The 24,926-nt window shown below is 37.8% G+C and overlaps 1 protein-coding gene across 10 annotated transcripts in view; it reads right to left on the bottom strand.

Moving 5' to 3' along the window:
• The window catches only part of SEMA5A (semaphorin 5A), a 320,230-nt gene that overhangs the window by 172,421 nt on the left and 122,883 nt on the right, over positions 1-24,926 (bottom strand). For all 10 annotated transcript variants that reach the window (XM_059854936.1, XM_059854946.1, XM_059854910.1 and 7 more), the window contains one exon: positions 15,276-15,321. In XM_059854936.1, coding sequence (XP_059710919.1) covers positions 15,276-15,321 — 46 coding nt within the window. The remainder of the gene's footprint in view (positions 1-15,275; positions 15,322-24,926) is intronic.

Here is a 24,926-nt window from a genome sequence, read left to right as displayed (position 1 = left end):
ACAAGAGTGCTTTAACATCAGAATCAGTAACATCAGTATTTATAAACTTCCCCACAGAAATTACACTGTCTGTTCAACAGGCATTTTAAAGCAATGTGTATACCACAGACAAGTAAAGGATATCTCCACACTCTTCAATTAACACAAACATCTGCTACTCCAGTGCCATGATATTAAGAAGTCTGGTGCACAGTCTGCATAGAAGTCCATGCTCCTACAGCTGAGGTTGCCATAAATCCCCATGCTAGCGAGATTATTGCACCTCTGGTACACCACACATATGCACAGCCACTACAGCACTTCCAGCAAGATCTACATTGGGCTGCAAGGGTAGCAGAGCAGCACTATCCAAACCCACACACTCATTCTTCTATCAATGACTCAAAATGACAGACCTGAAGAGTTTCAAAAATTCAGCTACACCACATAAATATCAGCAAAAGCAACACTAGCTGGCTCTAACAGCCCTTCGCCCTGTCACCCCAGAAGCATGCCACAGTCACATTTGAGAAGTCCTGTGGGCTTCCTTTCTCTCAAAACCATAAGCCTGTGTTAGACAAAGGCATCAAATCTGGAAAGGGATTTTCCAACAATAGTAACAATGATGACTATGGAAAGTGTTGAATCATTCCCAAAAGCTTTTCCAAGTTCCATTACAAATTTACTAAAAAATCTTTTCAGAGCTTGATTTTAATATCTGCAAAATGAGAAAAACCAAAGAGTCTTCTGAGTACTACTGTTTAGGAAACTCAAGCTACAGGAAAGAGAGACCCAAATCCATGCTGTGAATCAGATAACAAATAAAGACATGAGTAAGTCTTACACTCAAAAGCAGTATGCGAGCTGTTGGACTGGTAATTCTATTTCACTTTCCAGCTCTCACTGCCTCTGAGATTTTCTACTTCACACAGAAAATACAAAATATTTATTAGGAATATGAAAAACTTTCTTCTGAATGAGACAGAAAAATAGTTCATCTCTTCTATTATTCCAATCCCTTACATGTTTTCCGTAGTCATCGCTTAAGAATGGCTGGAAGGAACTCTGGAGGTCATCTAGTCCACCTCCCCTGTTAAAGCAGATTCTCCTAAAGGAGGGTGTGCAGGATCACATCCAAGCCAGTTTTTATTATCTCCCTAGAAGGCCTCCCACCTGTTTTACCTCAGAATCAAGGGAATTTTTAGGAACAGGATTGACTGATAAATTCAGTTTTCCAATTAAATTATCTTAATTTTATTCTAGTCACATTATGGTTTGGGGCTGCGGTGGCCCCAAAATAGGTTTCCATTCAGACATATTTAACACTTCTAAAAATGAAGTTTGATATTTGCATGCTACACCCTGCCCTGCATAAGAGGAGCACATCAGCCTATCAGCTGTACTAAGTCCATTATACATAAGAAAATCAGGTTTTTTCCTACAGGAGGAGCCATTTGAAAACCACTTGATTTAGATGCTCTTTGTTTCATTTTTCCCTTTCCTACTTTCGAGACAAAAAATATTTTTATTTAGCCACTCCATTTCACTGTCTGCATCAGCATCATTTCAGAGGCCAGATACAGGCAGCAGAGGGGCTGTGTTGGGCTGTGTGATCCCAGAGGCACAGCACCAAGATGCTGCCCTGACTGAAGATTTAGGAGTTTGGATGACTTCAGATACTCCCTGGGCCTTATTCAAGTCTTTGCAGATTACGTTTCAGCCAAGAAACTTCAATGATTACACCCAGGATCCACAAAGCCATTTGCACATGTGCATCTGGAGAGCCTCAATCACCTGTTCTGCAAAAATGCTGGCTGAAAACTATGTGTAACAGCCTGGTAAACAGCATTGGCCTTCCTCCTCCAATCTGTTAATCACACATTTGCACTGCCTCCACCTTGCTCCAGAGCTCAGTGAGTTTTCTCTGCCATGGTAATCACGTGTGTTTGTTGCTGAAGGTTTTTTCCTGTTGGCTGGCTTCCAGAGGTACTCTATAGATTTGTGACCATTTTGTGGCCATTTTAAAAGGGCTGTTTTTCGTGCAGTGTATTTAGCCAGACCAGATGTTCTTCTTGAAGAAATTACTAGTTTTAATCCTCTTTTCTCCTCAGATTTTATCTTTCAGGACTCCATTTTCTGTGCTACACTGACTAAAGCTCTTTCATCTATTTGGCTCTGATTTTCTACACAAACCAGATTCAATCTGTGTTTTAGTTTTTTGGGGGTTTTTTTGATTTATTTTTTTCTTCTGAAGAGGTAATCTCCAGTTTCCTGGCACTTTTTCTTCAACTGGCTGTTTAGAATCAGCAGGGAGTTTATGCATGGCTGGTTCTCCCAGCAAGGACATCATGATCCTTTCTGTTATGTTCTGCTTTACCCATATACCTGCTGTTCTGAAAAAGTCTGGCAAATATTACTTATTCTTCACAGATAAAAACAAATAACAAATTTTTACCTTCTTGCAGTAAACATTGAACTTTCCCTCTTGGAAACTCCCTAACTCCATCTGCAAGATGTGTTTGCCCTAGCATGATTTCTCAGGCTGCAGGATATATTTTCTTTCCCAGTTCGTGCAGGTGATTAGCAGAGACAGGCCTTCCATAGCATTATGAGTGAGCTTTCTATGTTGCACCAATTCTAAAATGCATTTATAGAGATTTAGTCTGATTGGATTAATTTACAGGAATATATTTTTACCTGTGTTCCAGCCTGTCCAGCTACTCTTCTCTGCAAGTCCCAGAGAGAATGTAACTACTAGAAACCAGCATTTCATCGTGCTACCTGTTACTTCATGACAGAAGTTTCAGCAATTTTTGTGAGGGACAAAAAATTATTTTTTCAACATTTGCCTGGGTAGATTTATCATTCTTTAAGGTCAAATAATTAAAGTGCAATTGTACAATGAATAATACCTTCTTACATTTTGTATGTAATTTTATAGAAATAAAAATGACTGAACTTTTTTCTTCCTGTACAAAATGAAAGCAATTCTTCTTTTTGTTTGTTGTAGCTGGGCATATAGCAGAAAAATCAATGAAACTACAAATTTTAGTGGAAAAATATACTTGGTTTACACAGTAAGCCTGCTTTTGTAGATTTTTTGCACATGATTTTCCATGCATCAGTTCCCAAGTTTCAGATTTATTCCTCAGCCTTCTTTATGGGATAACTAGAGTATAATAATCTAAGTACAACTCCAAGAGGAAACACAAAAGCAGCTGATTCTTATCTGATTTATTTTTTTTTTAAATAAAGGTCTTGTTGCTCTTCACATCCCTCATGGGACTCAACTGCACATGTGCTTTGGATTTCCTCATCCCACCCGAGGCTGCTTGGACAGGGATTTCTGTATTGCTCCCCAGTCACCTGTCCCTTCCACCACTAGAATATTTCTTTATTTTGATTAAGCTTAGTTGGAAACTCATTGTGCACCCATGATGGTCTCCTGACACCCTTGCTGTTTTCAGTATGGACCATATTATGTCAAAAAATTTAAAAAATTATGAGTTTACCATATACATTAGCATGTGAAATTCTCCACTCAGCTTTAATTTGTCAATGCATATGCAGAGTTTTGTCGAGTACAACTCATTCAGCTTTATTTTCTCATGCACAATATTCTATAAGTAACACCACTGTCAGATGTGTGAGAAAAGACTGTGGAACCATGCCTAGAGCAGTCTTCAAAAATATATGATGGCATATTTTTGATCTTCTATGAACATACAGAATTATTGTTTCTTCAGACCTGTCCTGGCATATTGTAAAAGCTTCATTAATAAATCCTAGCCTAATTAAAGCAAGAAAAAATGCCACTGTGAAAGGTTTTGTGTGAATTTGACAGTGTAAAACTTAATTCAGTCATTTTTATTGCCTAGGTATTCAGAAAAAAGAGTATGCATAATTCTACTGAGTAACAAAAATAACCATGCACATAGGAGTCAGAAAGAGTTTTGTGGTAGGAGGCCCCCAGCCAGGTAATAATTAGCATTGACTCCATGATTCAGAAGGCATGAAAGACACTTTATTGTTGGAAATCCACAGTTCTTATAGAAACAATGGTGGACCTAATACCTGATTGGTCTTAAAGTGAAAACCTCTCACACACTATTGGTGGCTATCAATAACACACTCTAGAGAACCATATCTAGACACAATGGTTACTGAAAGAAAGATAATAATTGTTTGAACTCTTTTCCTCTAAGTTTCCCACAGTGTCTACACAGCTTCCCAGGATTTTTCTGGGAAAGTCTGTGCCTGCTCTCTGTGGCCAGAGAGCTGCTGCCACAGAGTTTCCCTGAGAAAGGTTTCATCTTAACAATGGAAAGTAAAATGTGTGCAAAAGTCTGAGCATTCATGCAGATGAGCTTCCACAGTTCCACTTCCCTCAAAGTTTCTCCTCCTGATTTCATAGTTCTCATAGTAACAAAGTGGGGGGAAAAGTAAGAAGAGTTTGATCTCTCATCATTTCAGGTGCCTGAGATAAAGGGGAGGAGGCACAGAATCACTCTCAGAATTGCCCAAATATCTAGGCAAAGACTTGGAGCTTATGAGCTATTACCCTTACCAGCAGGATTCCCACAGACAGATACCCTAGAAGCGATGCTGTGTACAAATACTGGGCAGCTACTGCATTTCCACTCAACGTGGCTTCATCCTGTCATTCATATTTAAATGCAATTAACAGAAACCAATGTGACGTAGATGTACCAGACACTGTATTTAATTTAAAATGCTCAATTCAAAGGCTCAGAAAGTAATAAAAATATAAATCTGGGTTTTTTTTTTCCAAAACAATGCAAAACCTTTAAATTAATCTCCATCCTACCTCTAGAAATATTTACTAATTTATCAAATTATCTCCAAGGTGATTTCAAAATTCTGAAAACTCATGCCCACCTTAGTTTTCATTTAGAAACTAAAGTATTAAGAAACTGAATCACATAGCACATAAAAATGGTCAATGCCACTATGAAGTTGGTATTTAACTAATAATTAACAGAAATTTGTTTTGCTTCTGACGCATTTACTGGTTTGTCCTAGAAGTGATTTCCATAAGGTTACTTTATCCTGGGTACCCACATTTATATGAAATTCTGAGATTTTCTCAGGTCTTTCATTTGATTTTTAGTAAACCTAAAGGAATCAGAGAGTTTAAAACCTAAACCAAAATATGAACAGTTTTGTGGCTGACTATTTCTGACTACTAAAACGGTAGCTATGCCCTGGGAAAAAAAACCTGTAGGTTTTCATCAAGGAGGTAATTTTCAAAACTGAATATAGACATACTGTAGGTATAAATATTAACCTCTAGTAAAACTCAATTTTTAATTTTCTTCCTTTGAACTATTTAGTTTTCATTACTTATATAAATCTGAATTGTTATAAATATCTCAATATATAGGAACAGGCTGAAGTACAGACCCTGTAATTTCTCAATTTTCCATAACTTTGTAATGGTCTGTTCTTTTCTTTTGGTATTTTGATTATTTGTTTGGAAAAGTAGTGTACCAACCACCATTACATCCCTGATTTGGAGAAGCAAATAAATTTTTCCCAGGCACTAGAGCAAACATACCAAATTCAGAAGTACTGACTGAAGAAGATAGTATTAAAATCAGGGAAGAAAAATAAAAGAGAGAAAAAACCAAACATAGAGGACATAAACGTACACCAACTTAACTCTGTAATAGATCAGCCCATATTCAATTCAGCCTTGCTTAAGAAAGTACAAGAGTGGTCACACAGTCTTCATGTTGTTTGCAGAGTTCAGAAACCATGACAGAAAGAGCTTGACACACATTTTACATACTATTTACTCACAATGGAAGCCTGCTGCATATGTGTGATCCAGAAAAAAATCTTATTGTCAAATTCAATAGAGATGCTTAACCAAAAAAAAAGAAAAAGGTGGCATTTATTCATTTACTCTTCCCTGTGCACTCAACATTCTTCCTCAAGAGCATCAGAAAGTTCAGAACTCAGATACCAGTGGATCCCGTGCTTGGGTGTACAGATATCCTCATCCACCAGACAGAGTCTAAACATTTAAGCTCAGACTCCTAGCTCCATTTTGAGGGCAAACACCTAAAAGCACCGTGATTTGAAGGCAGGTAAACTTTAGGTAAAATACTGACAACATAAACAATGACATTATTTCTTTTAATTGCTTTATGGGTAAGATTATGCCCTTTAGAGGGCAATTCATTCCACTGAGCATTTGGGAATTGCTTGTGGTCTGTGGGGGTCTAGATTTGCCTGCCTTCAAATGAATTCAAAATTACAGATAAACAAAACATTTAATACAAAAATCTCATATATGTGTCAAAACCCAGACATTTCAAAGGACATTTAGCTATCAATTTTAATAAATTGATTGATTTCCATAGTTTGACATGATTTATCACTCCCAGACTTGACAGCAGAAGCATCATATTGAGGTACCATCTGGGATGGGTAAAACAATACATGCCAAAACAGAAGAGAACTAAAACAGGGGTAAGGAAAAGGCAGCAGAAAAATAAGGATAAGGCAAAATGAAGGTAAAAGATGTCCCAAAATATTGGATAAGCCTATCAGAGTAAAACAACTTTCAATCTCAATTCAGAACAGGTCTAGCTTCCTATGCTACAACTAAGCAGTGTCTCTCTCAAACATTTAGAAGCAACAACCCACCTCATAAATTGGGCTGAGTAGTGTTGACCAGGCAGGCAAGACACTGGAAGCAGTGCCCTGAACCATTTAGGAGAGTAGGCCCCTCCCTCCCACACATTCCTGCATGGAATCCTCAACAGCCAACTTCTTGTTGCAAGTTCCTCAAATCCCTCCTTCTACCTAGGTTATAGCAACAAGTGTCCATCTCTCTCAGTCTCAGTATGGCTGCTTTGTTTTTAAAAGTTTAAAAATCCTGAGTTCTCCTTAACTGTAGGAGAAAAAATTTGTCTCCTAACCTTGAAAATATTTACACCTCTTCATGGGGAATGAAGGGAACAGAACCTTTTGCCTTATGGAAACAGCCAGTTCTTCCCATAGTTCAGCAGTTGGGTGCATCCTTTAAAGTCAAAGGCTCCTTAGAGATGAGGGTCAAGATGTGTATCTTAAATTTTTCTGCCCTGTGGCGAGGGAACATGAGGCTGCTCCACCATATTTCTATTACTCAAGGTTTAAACACTGGTCTCCTTAATTTTTTTTTTTTTTTTTAATTTCAACAACCAATTGCAGGGGACACCACACACCAACCAATGCCTTTATGCCACGTACTGATGATCACTAACACACAGGGGTAAGATGAACTCATCTCCTCTCTGTAGCATCACCTAAAATTATCTATGCCCTATCCCTCCTGACCTTGCAGAACTGTTGAATGGATCTCTGCAGTATTGCAAAAGACAATTCCCCTGTAGCTGAAAAACGTGTCTTTAAGCCTGCTCTTTGAATATGCATGGCATACAAACCGTGGTTGGAACTCCAACTAATTGTTACAGGCCAGAACACACAATGAAGTTCCATAGCAGGAACTATCATGGTCTGTAAGCAAAAAATCAATAAACATGTTTGCAGACACTCTGGTACAGATATCACGTCTTCCAGAGCATACTGCATATGCCACTTCTTTTCTAAATTGCTCAGCACTGCAGTATCCAGTTGCCAAAGACCTGGAACTTTCCATCAGCAACTGCTTGTGGCAAAATCTCCACCTGACAAGACAATATAAGAATTAAGACAATCTGCCTTCAGTCTCTATATTTTTCTGCTCTCATTTTCTACAGTTTCCTAACATTTCTGAATTTTCTCAGTATAGAGGTGACACTGAAAGAGGCTGATAGTCAAAGAGAGCTTGTGTCCCTCCATAAATATCACCCTGTTGTCACAGGATGCTCTTTGAGTCCAGAATTAGCTAAAGTATGCCAGGGTTGTATACAGTCCAAAGATTTGAAAGCAGCAGCCTGATTTATTTTCAACCAGATTCTACTTGGTGATTACTCTTGTGTGATTGTAAAGATTTATAGTTTTAGTGAAAACATGAATGAGTGTCACCTTCTGAGAAAAGCCATTTCCACAATTACCTTTTGTGCACGTAATGCAGTGTGGCTGACCACCCATAGTTAATACCAGGGAAAAGTATCAGGAAGGGTGAAATTATTCCACTATTAAATCCAAAACAGCTGTTTCAGGAGTATAAGCTGTAAAGTGTACACACATACTTTTTGATATCACCTCTGCTTGTCATGAGCACAAATGTCCTCATATTGTATCATCAGGAGATCCAGGCTTCCCCTTTCTCTTTAAAAAAACCAAACAAAGGAAAGAAAAAATGCACATAAACAAACCCACAAATTTTTAATACCTAAAGAAAATAGGAGCTTTACTCCAGTGGAAGGGAAAAATTTTTAGTACCTATTTTGCTTCTTTACCACAAAACCAGAACAGAAGATTGCTGTAAATATACAAGAAATGTAGCCTAACAAGCAGAAGTAAGGAGGAAAAAAAAAAAAAAAAAAAAAAAGGAATAAAAAAAGCTGAGCGCCTTGGCTAAATGGACTCATTTGTATAGGAATACACTTGCACATGTATTTTAGTACTGGCACAAAACAATGACCGATATAGCAAATAAATGAAGAATTACATCTCTGCCTGGTTTTCTTTCTCTACTCTTTTCCTCCATCTCTGAAAATACTAACATATACAGATAAGCCAGATCAGCAGCAAAGCCCTGCCAATTTGCCAGCACTCTTTTTCTTCAGTTAGATGCTTTTTAAATTTACATGACTAATTTCAACTCTACTGATGGGTAGGAAATCACAAATTCTGGAGACTAAAACCCTCCAATTTCATAGAAGCCAAGTGTAAATGAATAACAAGCAGAAATGAGCAGAAGAGTAACACATCCAGTTGGCTGCCCTGCATGCCCTCTCTAGTTTTTTAGTGCAGGTCTGCTTACGAACCTAAAACATCACACAGAGGAAAAAACCCTTCAACAATTAGCTGATATGTGTAACCACACCTCTGCAGATGAAAAATCCCACAGATGGAAAGAAAATTCAGAATGCAGAGTGAATCAGTACTTGGCCAAATACAACCTAAATGGTTTTGGAACAGTAGCCCTCCTCTGACTAATATATAGGTGAAGCGAAGAGCACCAGCTGTTTCAATAACTGTTTCCAGAAATTTTTTTAGGAGAAATGAAGTACTGCCTCTTGGTAACTGATTTCTGCACAAATATGTTGTAAAGGGAATATCAGGATTTGTGTGATCTAACACGATTTATCTAGGTTTAGGATCTAACATGCTTTATCTAGCTTTCAGCTGCATGTAAAAGAGGTCATTTGGGTAAAGATTAAATATGTAAAACTACCCACTGCTAGCTGAATTCATCCTTTTCTGGCTTCGATGAAGTTCTACATTTGGTCAGTAACTATTGTTATGCAAGCAGAAAACAAGATACTGAAAATACTATTGGGATCACAGAGAAAGAACCAGAATACACTAGCCACCAAGTCCATCTATACCTGCTACAAAGGACTAGCTCTGGTTTCACAAATACTTAAATCTTCTTTAAATTTCCAATACTCTAATTTAATTATATGTGCACTTATTGTACAATCAAATCCAACAATCTGCCACCAGAAAGGTACCAACAAGAGGAAAAGGTACTTGACAGCAGTGGCATTGTGATATGTACATGTACCACCCTTTGCCTTTTCTTAATTTTTTTTCTTTTTTAAACTCAGCTCTCAGCATCAATTTAGACAAAAGGTAACAGTCCAAATACCTCTGCACTCTTTGCTCATCCCTAGCACCAAAACAGACATTTGCACCAGCTCTAGTATTTTTTTGGTCACTCTGTGTGATTTGGCCACTTCAGTGTTCTTTGGAAAGTTTTATAAGCACAAGTTGCTTTCTTCACTTCCAACCTTCTGGGGAACCTAGAACAGCATCAAAAGTAACACTAACTTATGCATGCTGCTTATCCATTGTGTGTCCTAGACACAAATGTAAAGGGCCTAAGAAGAAACAGTATTTTGGTGACTGTTGCTACCTTCACATAAAAAAGGGAAAAAAGCTCCTGTAGTAGGGAGGAATGCTCTCTATTCCTCTCACCCTTAAATAGATACCAGGCACAGGAGAACCCAAGAGAGTTTTTTTCATTTGTTTTGTCTGGTTTTCCCTTGCTTAGACACTCAAATAGAATGTTAAATCTCAGTCTTCTTGGCATTTCAATATTGCCAAAGTATGATTGTCATCAGTTAAGGACATCCTTACTTGAGGTCTCTTATGCCCTAAAGTGTGATATCAGAGAAAATATTTCTTGCATTTCCTTTTCAGCACAGTTGCTTCACCCTAAAATAAAATTATGATTCATCAGGTTTCCTTCATGTATTTCACAAATCAAGCATCTGTTACACAAATAGTGACTGTAAGCAAAATACAACACAAAATAAATGGATTGAAATACATTAAACAAAATTTTTAGAAAAATAATTAAGCGGCCTTTTAAGGATTCTATTTATTGACTTGGAAAACGTGAGGTTAAAATATTAAAGCTTCATTCCCATTGCCTCTGATTTTGTTGATTATAACTACAAGTGTTTGTCATCAGCATAAAGTAAAGATTTGATCCTACATAACTACTTACAACTTTTCATTTTGTTGATAGCAAAGGGAACTCAAGAGCACTGACCCAAAAATTAACTGTAAGGAGAGTTTGAGTGATTTGTGACTCCATTTTTTATAGACTTGGCTAAGTACCACCTTAACCAAAGAAAAACTAAGGTTACAAAGGCTTCTCACAAAAGATATAGTAACCCGTCTATAACAATAGCAAACAATTGTTATTTTCAAAATGGAATTGCAACCCTGGTGATGATTTGATTTATCTAAAAAATATTTTGAATTAATTATTTTTTAAAAAAACTATACTCTGTATTAAAATTCAGGTAAAGTCTGAAAAAGCATTTCAGGTTATACATATGATTTTTTTTTAAAAATTCAATCACGGAAACAAATTCCCTCTTTATTTCTCATAGGTACACACAAAATATATACTCAAAGAGTAGCATTATTTACTTAACTAATTTTTTAGCCTACCATCTAACCATTAATGTCTCTTATCAAAGTGAACAATCACATGTAACTTGTATTTCAGACACTATTGACACGTGCAAACAATAACAAGAGTTCTCTTAGGTAAAATTTGTTCTCCAAAGTAGCTCCTTTTCCATAAAATTCTAAGTTCCAATCTTGCCTTTAATTCCTTGAATGCCTTGCTAATACATGTGCATGTATAAACACATATGCACAAACACATGTATAAACCAAAATCCTCAAGATTCCAGAGTTTAAAGTTGAATAACACACATAAAAATGAAACGATGATCTTCTTAGCCTGTATAAAGAATTTAATTTGAATCTTTCAGCAAAAATGGGCTAAAATTGCCTTTAAAAGTGGAGTCTGAGGTGTGTGTTGTTCTAACTGAAAGATGTGAAGATTCTGAATGAGAGTAAGACCTGTGGTGAGCTATGTAAATACAGAGGCAGGTGGAACAGGCTCATATTCAACCTCCTGGGCATCTCCAATAGCAAAAAGGCTTCATAGATGGAACATTTAAATGAGAAAGGCAAACTCAAGCATGGGCCCTATAAATGCCTCAATGACCTGAGTTTATAAAGAAGTTCACCTTATGGAAGAAGAAAAGATGCACACTTTGTATGTTTGTGGAAAGATTATGCAGGCTGGCTTATACTGTTTATGGCAACTGTAGCATAGACTTTTATAAACCAGCATGTATTAGCTTTTTACTCTTTACAGGCACATCAGAAAATTTGTCATGTAGGTAGACACAAATAAATGTTTGAATTTTGAAGCTCTCCTTTCCAAAAATAGGGAAAAAGAAAAGGTGAGAACAGACATTTGTGAAAGCCACCCACCACATCATGTCAAAGCCCCACTATTAACTCTGACCTTTCCTAGATGTCATGGTTTTTAAAGTACATTTTTGAAAATAAATTTACTCATTTAAAAACTACTAATTAGATTTCTGCTTTTATGTTTTAGGAAATATAACAAAGTTTCCAGGAAACCTAGCTTTTATCTTGGCCAATGTTTTTACAGATCATTCTACTGTTACTTGAGGTGAGCAATAACAAAGCAAAGCTCACAAAACAAATCCATGCAGAGTCAGGCCTTCTCTGTCTGTGAGCCTGCTACTGCTGCAGAGACATAAAATATTTGACCTTCTACAACCCCAAAGAGCGCTTCTTCCCTAATCCATAATCATTATGCATGCATTATTCCAACAGGCAGCTTTGAACAATTTGACTCTTAGGCTTCTCCGTCAAGAGCTTAAAAGGCTTTCACTTGCTCTATTTTTCTTTATTCTTCTACACAAAGAAAATTGCTGAGATACATCAAATACTGGTTTGCTAAAGATATTATCATAAGAAACTTGCTTATTCAAACAACATGCTCCTCCTATAAAGCACAGAGCACAGAACCATGACATGTGGGATGACAGCTTTGATGCACCCACAATGGGTGGCGATGTTTCAGCACACAGCGCCAGCTCATGATTAAACACACATCCTGTCTGATGCACTCAGGAAGCACACTAACCCCACTTTTACAAGGGATTAACTTCCACTAAACTGGTGGAAACAGGACCCTTTTAATAGATGTTCTGCCTTTCTTTTGTGATAATTTGAATTTCAAATGGATGTCTGGTTTTGGTTTGGGTTTTTGTTTTTTCCAAGGAAGATTATCTTGTGTTTACAAACTATTTTCCAGGCATACACTTGTAAAGACAGGACATACACATATTTTGGCCCAAAGAAATTTTTGAAAAAGTTTGTAAACACGAAGTCATTATTTAATGTATTCCTTTTTAGAAAGCTTTCCTACTACAAAACAATATCTGGTAATCTTGCAAAGTCTGATGATGCTCCAAAAGAACACTTTGTTTATAAAATGTCTAATTTGTAAACAAAATATTTTTAAATATGCTTTTGCTCTGAATATGAGATTATTACTTTTGCACTTTATTACATGTAGCGTAAAGCCAACTGTCTTCCCAGTGGCAGTTGTGTGCACAAACTAATCTATTCCAACAGACAGGCATGACAGATGAGGAAATGAACTTGGACAAAAATAACTGATGTGTGTCAATGGTCAAAATTTCGATTGAGGCATCCCCTTTGTTTTCCAGAGAGAAAAGTACAATAAGAAAGATTCAACTGATGAATCAGCTATTATTAAAAAAAAAAAACAACAAAACCAAAGTGGCAGTGCTAAGGAAATAAAGTTATAAAGGTCTAATTGAAAACTGTAGATAAGTAGGATGCAAATTGCTCCAATTTGCTTCCATGTTGGAAGTATTTGCTGTGCAAGAGAAAAAGTCAGTAATTTTTCTCCTGATTCCCAAACACAATAGCAAAACAAGAGCTTGAGCAATTTTCTAAGATAATTAAACAACAGGTATCTGGATTTTCTTGTGTCTAGCTTTTTTTGTCTTGTTATTGCGCTATGCTGAAAGCCTCTCATAGCTAGCACTTCACTGTGTGCCCTTTTTCCAGATGTGAAAACATGGCTTGTTAGCTTGTGAAACATCTGCAAACTTTTACAAAAGCTGGCTCACGTGAAAAAAAAAAAAAAAAATCAAAGCAAGCAACATAAGTAGGATTAAATGAGACTTTTTTACATTATTACTATGACAAAAACTGTGTGAAGAAAAATATTAAAAGAAAATTTCTTCTGTTGGTACATGAAATGTCGAAGTGCTGAGTCCCTTGCCAAACAAATGCTAACTAGCACATAAAGTACCAACAAGTTAAACCGCAACAAGCTTTATTTTTCCCCTGAAATTCCATCATTCTGTTCTGCTAGCATTTCATACAGCTTTTGCATTGCTTCCCACTTTTGTTCCTGCCTATTTTAACCATAATACCAGATTACGAGATAAGACCTGAATGTGTTGTTTAGCTAGTTTGGAAATCCGAAATAATTCACCCTACAAATTAAAGGCTTCAGTCACCTCACAGCTGATTTGGAGCTGCCAAAACTGGCATATCCAAGGAAACACACCTTTTGGATAATGGCTGTCCTGAGGCACTCTTAACAGAATTAGAAGTGAAGTAGAAGGAAAGAAAAGGAAGTTAAGATTTGGGAAGAAAAAACATGAAGGAGTAAAAATGGTAGGCGTGAAAATAAGGGGAAAATTGAGTACTAGGTGTAGGGTTGGGATAGTAAAGATATGCTAGTGAAAGATTAAAAAAAAAAAAAGAGAACACTTTTGATTTAGAAACACAAGTTTTCTAATGATTTGTTGAAGAATGTTAGAAGATATTGAGGCAAACAAGTGGTGCTACAATATTGAAGATAAAATAAGAAACTTTACCAAAAGTCAACTTGAGAAGACTGGTTAAAGGCATAAGACTGAAACCCAGTAACCTACTATAACATCAGCAGTATGATTTCCGTGCTCAGTTTGTAATTTTTTTCTGATTGGAGTGAGAAGGGGTCTGGTTGAACCAGCACAATTATAAACCTCTGTAATTTACAGATTTCTCCCTCATTAGTGAATTCAGCCTACCGATATATGTCCTAACAAGGGAAAGCCATGAACTTCAGTCTATGAATTAGCAGCATAAACTACAACAGCACCTCTTAGGGCAGCCTCTCAACAAGAATCTTTAGGACGTAAATTATTTGTCAAGATATTGAATATGGCACAGAAGATGAAAGTAGACAGCCCAAAGTCTGTATATTAAAAGTGCTTGGTGTGTCACAGCTTTAAACACCAGCAACAAAACTGAATATTTATTAATATTGCAATTTTGAATAAAAATAAGCTAACATCAGATCTTGTTGCTATAAAGGCAAGTAAAATCTGAAAGTCTAACTAAAACATACACAGTTGTTTTACAAATCACAAGGACAGCCTTACCTGAAAGCATTTTACTTTTCTATATTCATCTGTATAGTATTAATTCATGAATTAATAGGGACAGTACTGAACCTAAAGGTAGTTAACTTTAAATTGTATTAATGAATACTATGAAAACCCACTCTAACAAAATCACAGCAGAGTAAGGCAACATCAGATCTGTATGGCCTGGGACAAAAGCTAATCTGGAATTAAAAGGGATAATATGACTTATATAATAAGGGACCAGAAAAAGGACAAAAACAGATACATATTTATGTGTAGCAATGAAGCTTATGAATATCTTGATTATCTGCTTTAAAACATCTGGTTACCTTCATCTTGCAGAGGAATTAAGGAAACAGAAATAAAACATACCTGTATTAGAGACAGATCCTCAAGCTTCAATCTGAAGAGGTAGTTTCTGGGGTTAAAAAAAATAGCAGATAAAAATGAATTGTTACTAATGTTTCAGTGAAAAACCCAAATGATACCACTGTTTAAACAGAAAACATAATTAATTACTATAAAGGCAGAAAAAAATTTCAAAGTGACAGGTATTCAGGGCTTTAAATTCTTTCAGAGGCTGTCTTAATATGCAGCCCTTTGGGATAAGGACTAAGTTAATTTCTAAAACAGATTTTCAGTCTGAAAGTCTGGCTGAACATGAATAACATCGATATTTACACTGCATGCATGTACATCTGATTCATTGCTCCAGTCTTCCTTTAGCATCAATGGGAAGAAATACTCAGAGGTTTGGCAGATCCATGTCACCAGTGCTGGATGGCTCCATCAGAACACATGGACAGGCAGATTAAAGCTCTCCATTTCTCCCCATAAAGGTGGGAACCCCATGCAATTAGCTCAGCCACATGTATGTAAAGTTTGAAGCACAGGATCCCAGTATGATGGCAAATCTGTACAAGCCCCTGAGTTTTCATAATTTGGAGCACAGTCTTGCCCTGTGTGGCCTGATTTTTCCAAAGCCTAAGAATGTTTTCCCACAGACAGCAGGAGTTACACGCAAACCAACCAAGCACAGATTTCAAAAGCCTGCGCATCTACTGCAAAAATATTTCTCATTCTGCCTTTTCTCTACAGCACCATCACTGCACCTATAGACCTTGGGAGGGGTCCAGGCAAACCACAAGCAAGAAACATTCCTCCTCTGACATTATTTTCTTTCTTTCATAGTTCTTATCACACCTCTTCTTCTTTTTTCATTATTCATTTTTTCCACTGCATCTTCACAGAAGTAATACCCCATAGTTCTCTTTTGCCTGTTACCTTTTTTAAAAGAATTATGATTTTCCAATGCTACTACAGAGTAATAACGTTTTAGAGATAAAAAAAAAAAAAGGATTTTAAAATAATAATATAAATTACTTCCATCCTAATTTATTCATAACAAAATATGAAACACCAATTGATAATTTTTTTTTAAATTCTCTTAAAAAAACCTCTAGATGATACAGAGATGAGTTAATTTAAACTTGAACTTTAAATATTTGAAATATTAATGAATTTTCTGCAATATTAAATCCATGTAACTTATAGGTGTGTAATCAAAATTAGGCCAAATTTTTTGAGATAATAATTCTAATTCTTTCCAAAGAGGTAGGAGGTATTGTGAATGGGCACAGATGGTCAGAACCTGCAGTTTACATCCTAATTTTTTTTTTTTTTTAATGAGACAGCAGGGTAGGGGAGAGGAGAAAAACCAAATTGCATCTAACTCAGAAAGACAACCACCATGGCCATCATGGCTATTTTTATTTATGGACTCTCAGAAACAGCTATGAATATTTATTTATTGACTCTGGTACATGTATGGTCTACTTAAATTGTGGCTGTACAGGAACCATGTCACTAGTCTTTTCTGGGAGTATTGCTAAAGAGAACTATTCAAAATGCAGGAGGCGGGTTATTAAGATCAAGAATCCAAGTGAAAGTAAAATAAAGAGAATGTTTATTATTATACTGTTAAATCAGCACAAAGAAATAGCTATAATACTTGAATTTGCATCCTAAAGAGACCTGAAGTGGATAAGCAAAGAAAACAGTACTTTGCAGAACAATGTGTACACACAAAGCTTCACCAACAAGTTACATGCAAGTGGATTTGAAAGACTTCCACCAAAACACCAGGAACTAATGCATTATAGTCTAACACTTCTACACTCCCTCTGTAAGGACAAAAAACACCTTCACTTTCACAGAATGTCTTCCCCCGAAGTATTCAGCAGGGAGCATAAATAACTGGCCTGCTCCTCATCTTGGTGCATTTAAACTTCCATCACCCATCACTGTACTTTTTTCACTCCGATATCAAAGAAACCAACTTCACTGCTGGTGCAAAACAACCTTTTCTTTCTTCCAATGAAACTGAACTGAATCCTCAGCTGGTATAAATTGCTCTCTTAACTCAGTAGTATCAGACTCACAGGAATATCACATAAATGTCCCATCTCACTCTACAAATAACTGCAGTCTCTGTTGCAGAATATGTGAGCAGTCGGGTCTCATGTGTTTAGTTTTCAGGACCATACATCATACAGATTTCAGTTGCTATGTGTACTTCATCTTTAGATATCTGCTGAAAATTTATGCCTGATAAGGCCTTTTAAGGACAGATTATCAAATTAATAATTTCTTTTTATCATCTTCTACTCTGACATCATTTCAGCCTGTTAAAAAGTAAGCTATTGTCCCAAAGATTCTAAAGAATAAATGCACAAACACAGCGCCAGCCTGAAGAAAAACAGACACTCAACATTTTTCTTGTCTTTTTTTCCTAGAAAATTGTCAGAACTCAAGACATTCCTTTGGGAGTCCGGAGTTTCCTGAGACCCTTGCCAGGGGGCTCAGAGACCCTAGCACACAGCCCAGAACACCAGTGGGTTCGATTATGAACCACGGAATAACTTGTCACCTTTATAGAAAGAGACAAAAGCCACAATAGTGTAAATAGTGTAAGAATAAAATAATTACAGAGTCTAAATGTAAGTTTTAAGATTTTTAGTATAGGAGTTTCTAGTGACAAGATGGAGGGATTTAAGCGTGTCTAGCCTTTCTTCTTCTTCTTCTCTACCTCCATCTTGTCTAGTGATGTTAGCACTTTTAGATTGGTCTAAAGTAGAAACTCACTGTCTAATATAGATGATAAGTATTGGAAAATAACTGTAAATATTGTACACGTAGTTTGTAGTATATAAAGATAACACCGCCCTGGAGGAGGGGGGAGTGCCTCTAGCTGTCCTGCCAAACGGACCTCAGCTAGACAGGGAGAAAGAACTTTATAGATAAGATGCAATAAACAATCTTGAGACCGAAAAAATGAAGAGCCCTGACTTCTTCTTCAAGTACCGGGCTGAAAAAACTTTCGAACTTTAGTCGGGGTCACTCTAACCGGCTAAAAAGAGAGACCCCGGCATCTGGCGTCCCTGGGTGGGCACGAAGAGAGATTACGACAACTGGCGTTCCCTGTGCAGGCTCGAAGAAAGATGCGGCAACTGGCGTTCCCTGGCTTGGCTGCAAGAAAGACCCGGCATCTGGCATTCCCAGGTGGGCTGCAAGAACTGGGCGGCAAGAGAACAACCCGGATGGGCGGAAAGAGAGACGGCTGCAAGAGATGGGCTGCAAAAGAGAGACCACGACACGTTAAGCAGCAAGAAAGCACCCAGGTGGGCAGTTGGCAGGCAGCCATGCCACCAGACATCAGCCGCTGAAACACAGCCCGTGAAGAGAACAAAAAAAGACAAGGAAAAGAAGCAGGCACTCCCAAAAAGAAAAAAAAAAGAAAAAAAAGAGAAAAAGAAAAAAAAAAAAAAAAAAAAAAAAAGAAAAAGAAAAAAAAAATCCACACAGAAGATCCAAGATTCAACTTCTGCTAAACAGACTCGCATCCAGATCTGACGGGGGGGCCAGTGACCAGGGCGACCTCCGGACGGACCTTGCAAATGATTCAGCTTTTAGTAAGAAGGTTGAGATTTGAGAACATGGAGGGGACATGCTCTCAGGAACAGTTAAGGATTTTGTCAGCCTTACAAGGTCTGGCAGCCACACACCTTGTGAAAATCTCTGAAAAAAGGTAAAACGGCCTTGAAGCTTTTATCCCCAGCAAAGATCATGTTAGAGGCAATTACGGCAAGTTCCCGGAGTAGAGCTAAAAAGTCATTAATTGTGAATCCCACAGGGGCGGGGAGAGGAGAGCAAAGCTCAAAGCAGAGATTGTCTCTAGTCCCAACCAGCCCTGGGGAAGTAGCTCCCGATGAGAGGGAGCAAGAAATAGCTCCCGATGAGAGGGAGCGGGGAAGTAGCTCCCGATGAGAGGGAGCGAGAAATAGCTCCCGATGAGAGGGAGCGGGAAATAGCTCCCGATGAGAGGGAGCGGGAAATAGCTCCCGATGAGAGGGAGCGGGAAACAGCTTTACCGCCTCCAATTCCTCTACCCCGAAAGCCCAGCTCGCGGCGAGCGTGGCTGCGCGGCGGCGGCGGCGAGCGGCGGGGGGAGCGCGGAAGCAGTGGGGGACGCGAGTTTCGGCGCGGGGGCTGTGAGCATGACACCGACAGCGGCGGCCTCAGCTGGCGCGGTGCCAGGGACGCGCGCGCAGGGCGAGACCCGCGGGACGTCCGGGAAGGGCTCTCAAATCATAGCGTCCACGTCAGACGCGGGCGGTAAACTTGGAGCAGCTGCAGGGCTCCAAGCGGTGCCCGTAGGCAGACGCAAGAGACGCGTAGTGATGATGCAGGACCCGGAAGTCGGGGCGCGAAGGGTTTTTTCCCCAGTTCGCGGACGCGAGACGGGCACCGGCCGAGCAGGGACCGCGCGCCGGCTGCGGGTGTTGGCACGGGGCCAGAATGGGATCTGAGCTGTACTAGTGTCGATCAGAGAGAGAAGGACATTTCCGAGACCGCGCCTGCGCCGAGACGAGCGCAGGGGAGGCGCAGTCGGGGCGGGGTTGTCCACACTCCCGTGACGGCACAGGCAGAGACGGGGCGTGATCAGGGTACAGAGGCTGCCCCAGGTACCACCCCTCTCCGATCCCAGGGCAATAGGCACCCAGCCAACCGCAGCAGCCAGCACACAGTTTCAGCCTCCATCAAATCTCAAGTTGGAAATTTTTCGCGGGTGCAGCACATGTTGAGTGAGGCACACCGAGCTCTTCAACAGGCTAGTCCCACAGAAGTGACAGAAACAGCATTTATCAAATGATCAAGTCTCAAATGCAAAAGATGGGCGTAGAAAGAAAAAAAAAGTTGTCCAAAAATCAGAGAAAAGTAAGAAAGCACCAAGCTTTTGCCCAAGATACAGAAAAAAGAAGGGAAAATCAATGCAAATCAATTTTATTCCAAATATGATGTAGATAGAAATCTATTTTGAAAAATGCCTCTCAGGGAGAAAGACGGCACCATATAAAGATAGAAGTATTAGTAAAGATTCAATTACTCAAAGTGTCTCTGAAGACAGAGCATTTGAGAAACATCAATCAGATCCTATCTGTGGGGTCATCAGCTGATTCTCCAATAGTTCAGAGTTTTAGAGATTGTTGTCAGTGAGTTTGTAACCTTTGTTATTTTTAGATTTTATAGGTAATACTGATAAATAAAGATTGCTATTAATGTTATATGAATACTTTAAAAAAGTTGTCTTAACTCCTTCAAATACTTCCTGTTGATAAGTTGATTATATAATGAGAATTCTCAAAATTTGTGATAAGAATTATTATCAAAGTATTGTAGTGTTTATAGCCAGCCAGTGTTCCACTATCTCTTTTGTGTGAAGCCACGTCTCTTCAGAATCTTGTCTTTATTTCCTAACTACTCACAGGTTTTTAGATTTCTTTTAAATCCAAATTGCCGCTTTTGTAGTTTTTTTCATTTATTGTTTCTTCAGTTATTACAGAGGTACTTCAGCCAAGAATTCAAGAAGTCTACTGTGTTTGAAGAATTTCTATCCCAACAGAAGTTTCAGAAGGATCCAATTATTTAATAGTTTGATAGATCTTTAATCCTAAGGTTTCCTATTCATAATTGCTGTTTTTAAGAGTCTCATTTTAAGAATGTGCTAAGTGATATCCATCAATTAGAGTTCGGGCTCTAGCCAAGTCCTAGCTCTACTTGAATGGAGTGATTGACAATCAGCCCAGATGTTTTCTGCATCAAAAAGTATTCAAGTCCTTTTGGCTTGGCAATTTAACCGTCTATGATAGCTGAGCCTGTTTTCAAAAAGAGTTTGGAGAAACATGAATCCAGACATAGATTCTCCACTTCTCTGTTGTTGTAAGGTTCATCAGCTGTCACAGACTCTGAGATAACAGTTCAGTGTTGTAGTGTTTGACAATTGTATGATTTCAGATGTGTTATTGGTTATGTGTATTATCTAATTGATTTCTAATTGCTGTCATTTTACATTTCCCTATGCAATTGCATAGAGACTGAAACAAAGTTGATCAATGTTTTATTTTCATATCAAGACCCATTCTTCACCTCCGAGATTTTGAGAAAATCCTCCAGTCTCTTCGGGGGCGTAGATTTGTTTGTGTTTTAGCAAGTACAAAAGTCCAAGTGAATCTCAGTGAAGAATGTGAAACTCCATCCAGTGCAAGACAATGCTGACAAGAAGCGTAGGCAAGAGAACGCTGACCATTCCATAAGCAGAAAAGAAGATGTAGAGATGTAGACTGCACAGAGATTCCAACCCTTGTGTTTTGCCCACAGAAGACTGTGGACTTTGGGTCTCTTCATGGGTGTGAGAATCAGTAGTGTTGTAGAACTGTTGTTAGATGATTGCTTGTTATATTTTAGTAGAGTTTTTAGTTCTCTTGTTCATTGCGCCATGCATTCTTTTGTGTATATGGCGGGTTGTCAACCAAGCTGCCAAAGAAGTCTTCTTAGTGCAAACAGAAGGGGGAGATGTCAGAACTCAAGACATTCCTTTGGGAGTCCGGAGTTTCCTGAGACCCTTGCCAGGGGGCTCAGAGACCCTAGCACACAGCCCAGAACACCAGTGGGTTCGATTATGAACCACGGAATAACTTGTCACCTTTATAGAAAGAGACAAAAGCCACAATAGTGTAAATAGTGTAAGAATAAAATAATTACAGAGTCTAAATGTAAGTTTTAAGATTTTTAGTATAGGAGTTTCTAGTGACAAGATGGAGGGATTTAAGCGTGTCTAGCCTTTCTTCTTCTTCTTCTCTACCTCCATCTTGTCTAGTGATGTTAGCACTTTTAGATTGGTCTAAAGTAGAAACTCACTGTCTAATATAGATGATAAGTATTGGAAAATAACTGTAAATATTGTACACGTAGTTTGTAGTATATAAAGATAACACCGCCCTGGAGGAGGGGGGAGTGCCTCTAGCTGTCCTGCCAAACGGACCTCAGCTAGACAGGGAGAAAGAACTTTATAGATAAGATGCAATAAACAATCTTGAGACCGAAAAAATGAAGAGCCCTGACTTCTTCTTCAAGTACCGGGCTGAAAAAACTTTCGAACTTTAGTCGGGGTCACTCTAACCGGCTAAAAAGAGAGACCCCGGCAGAAAATGAGATTTTTATCTTATTGAGTAGAGCACAAAACTTCTACACATTATTATATTCAGTGTGAAATTAGAAAAATTGACCCTAGAAGTGTTAAGGAGACTAAAACGTCTACATTCACGTGAATGATCAAGAGGCAGAGCTCCTAAGTGTACATTTTTCAATTTCCTGTGGCAGCCAATAACCAATTAAAATATTTTTAGCTTTATAAAGCCAGCAGAAGGAAAATTGAACAAGAAAAGCAATGTGCAAGAGACAGTAAAAACACCTTAGCAACATAAACTGGGCAAATGGACAGCACAGATTGACTGTGACTACATAAATAATCCTGGGCTAAGTGTCAAACTAGCACTCAGAGAGCAATCAGAGCTATTCCTACCTAGATGTGCCCACTTCAGTAAAACTTGCAGGATTACATTTAGATTTACAAATCAAACAGTTTAACATTTTAAAGCATGTGTCACTAGCATGTGAGAACTCGTTCAGAAAGCACATATACAAGAAAATATCTAAAATAAAATTAAAGAAATGAGCATGACAGTAAAAAAACACATAGGAAATGTAGTACTAATAAATCTGGCAGTCCAAAGAAAAAGTCATTGCCAATTTTCATGACATGTGCAGAGCCATTATGCTCCTCATAAGACAGGTAACAACATTTTTTCAAATTGTTATTGAGATTATGCCCTGGACTGCCATTTTTTAACCCAGTTCAGCTTTATTCCAGTAAATGTATGCTTTGAAGGCAACAAAGAATGAGAAAGAAAAATGAAATTACAATTCTGAAGTACAGTTACTACCTCTTAGCACGCAGCCCTGCTTCTTTTCCAAATATGGTGGCAGCGAGCAAGACAAATTTTGCATGCTGAAACTAAACTGATTTGACACTGGCAGTAATTGGCAAATTTGTTTCCATTTGGTGCTTAATGAATGAGGAAAGCAAATATGTTACATAAATCTGCAAACAGAAGGACACTTAATGAGAAGAAAAGACAACTAACACTGAGATAAAGCAACATCCTTTACTCCTTCGGAGATCCAGCAGGCAGTAAGCATTTTGCTTTATATTCTCAGCACTGAACAACTCTTCTAGCTCAGCTGTTATAATTAAAACCCATTAGTCAAGAGCCTGCTCAAACCCAAGGGTAAACATTTCCACTGGTATCAGTGGGAACTGAATGAAAGCACACAAAAAGCATGCTCCAGTCACCTCCTTCACAGCAATGTATTTCAATCTCTTGCAGTGAATACGTTCAGAATGACTACAGCTAAAAGTATAAAACTAGTTTTCTGTATGTTCCTGAACAATCCAAGTAAAAAACAATTAAAAATTCATAAATATTCAAAAGTATATCGTCTTAGTAATGGTTGCTAAATCCAGCATTTTACCCTTTTCTTTGTGAAACTGCAAGCTATAAAAACTGAATGTGACAACAATAAATACTTTTGCAATAGACACAGACATGAATTAGACGAACATTAAGATGGCACACACAGTTCCAGGAGACATGGATTCAGGATTAGGCCTTTTTAAAAAAGATGTCAAAGTATAATAATATCGCAGAAAATCTCCATAACCCATCCTAAGCACCCACTTGCTTTTGCAATTGAAAGCCTGAATCAAGAAATAGGGGTTTCAGCAAACTCAGACACTCAAGGTATGACCAGACATGCTGCCAAATCTCCTGGAAATAAACTACCAAAAGATTACTTCCTGTTCACTTCTTCCAAGAAAGTAACTCACATGAAAGAAGAAAATTTTATTCAATTCGCTGGAAGAAAAATATAGTAAGACTGAAATGTAAAGTATAAATTCTGCAGGAGTCAACTATTAAGCAAAATTTCACAATTCCACAATTGAGATGGTAAAGTTCTGGGTGAAAGGCAATTCTAGTTTTGCAGTACAGTAAAGTCAGCAAGTGGAAAGAAAAATTATTTGATTTTTTTATTGATTTGATTATTTATTTAATTGATTTGATTTTTTAATTTATTTGATTATTTATTGATTATATAATCAATATAAATACAACTATAATGCACAAAATGTATTTGGTTAAACCATAAGTCTATAGGAAAAATATCTCAAAAAGCCAAGGATGATACACTGGAAATAAAAGAAACGTAATATAGGTGTTCTAGTTCAACCATTTATGAAAATGGTAAAATTACAATAACAAAAAGCAGAATGGCCAAAAGCTATATATTATCTTAATTCTGCATGAAATGGAAGCCACAACAAATGAGAATAATGAAATGAGAGGCTTACTGATAAATGCTAAAGATGTGAAAACAGCATGTACACAGAGATAAATATCTTCTGACTAGTAGGTCTTGTTGATCCATCCTAAAATTATGGAAAAGTGATTTTTATTGTTCTTATTGCTCTTTTTAAATAATTTCTAATATTACAGGTTTTCTTGAAGAATGAAGAACCACCTTTTATTAATATTCAAAGTGGCAAAAGGAAGACTCAAACAACAA

The sequence above is a fragment of the Haemorhous mexicanus genome, chromosome 1 (assembly GCF_027477595.1).
Source record: "Haemorhous mexicanus isolate bHaeMex1 chromosome 1, bHaeMex1.pri, whole genome shotgun sequence".
Classification (NCBI taxonomy): Eukaryota; Metazoa; Chordata; class Aves; order Passeriformes; family Fringillidae; genus Haemorhous; species Haemorhous mexicanus.
The sequence above is the reverse complement of the archived record's forward strand: the minus strand, read 5'-3'. Positions and strand labels throughout refer to the sequence as shown.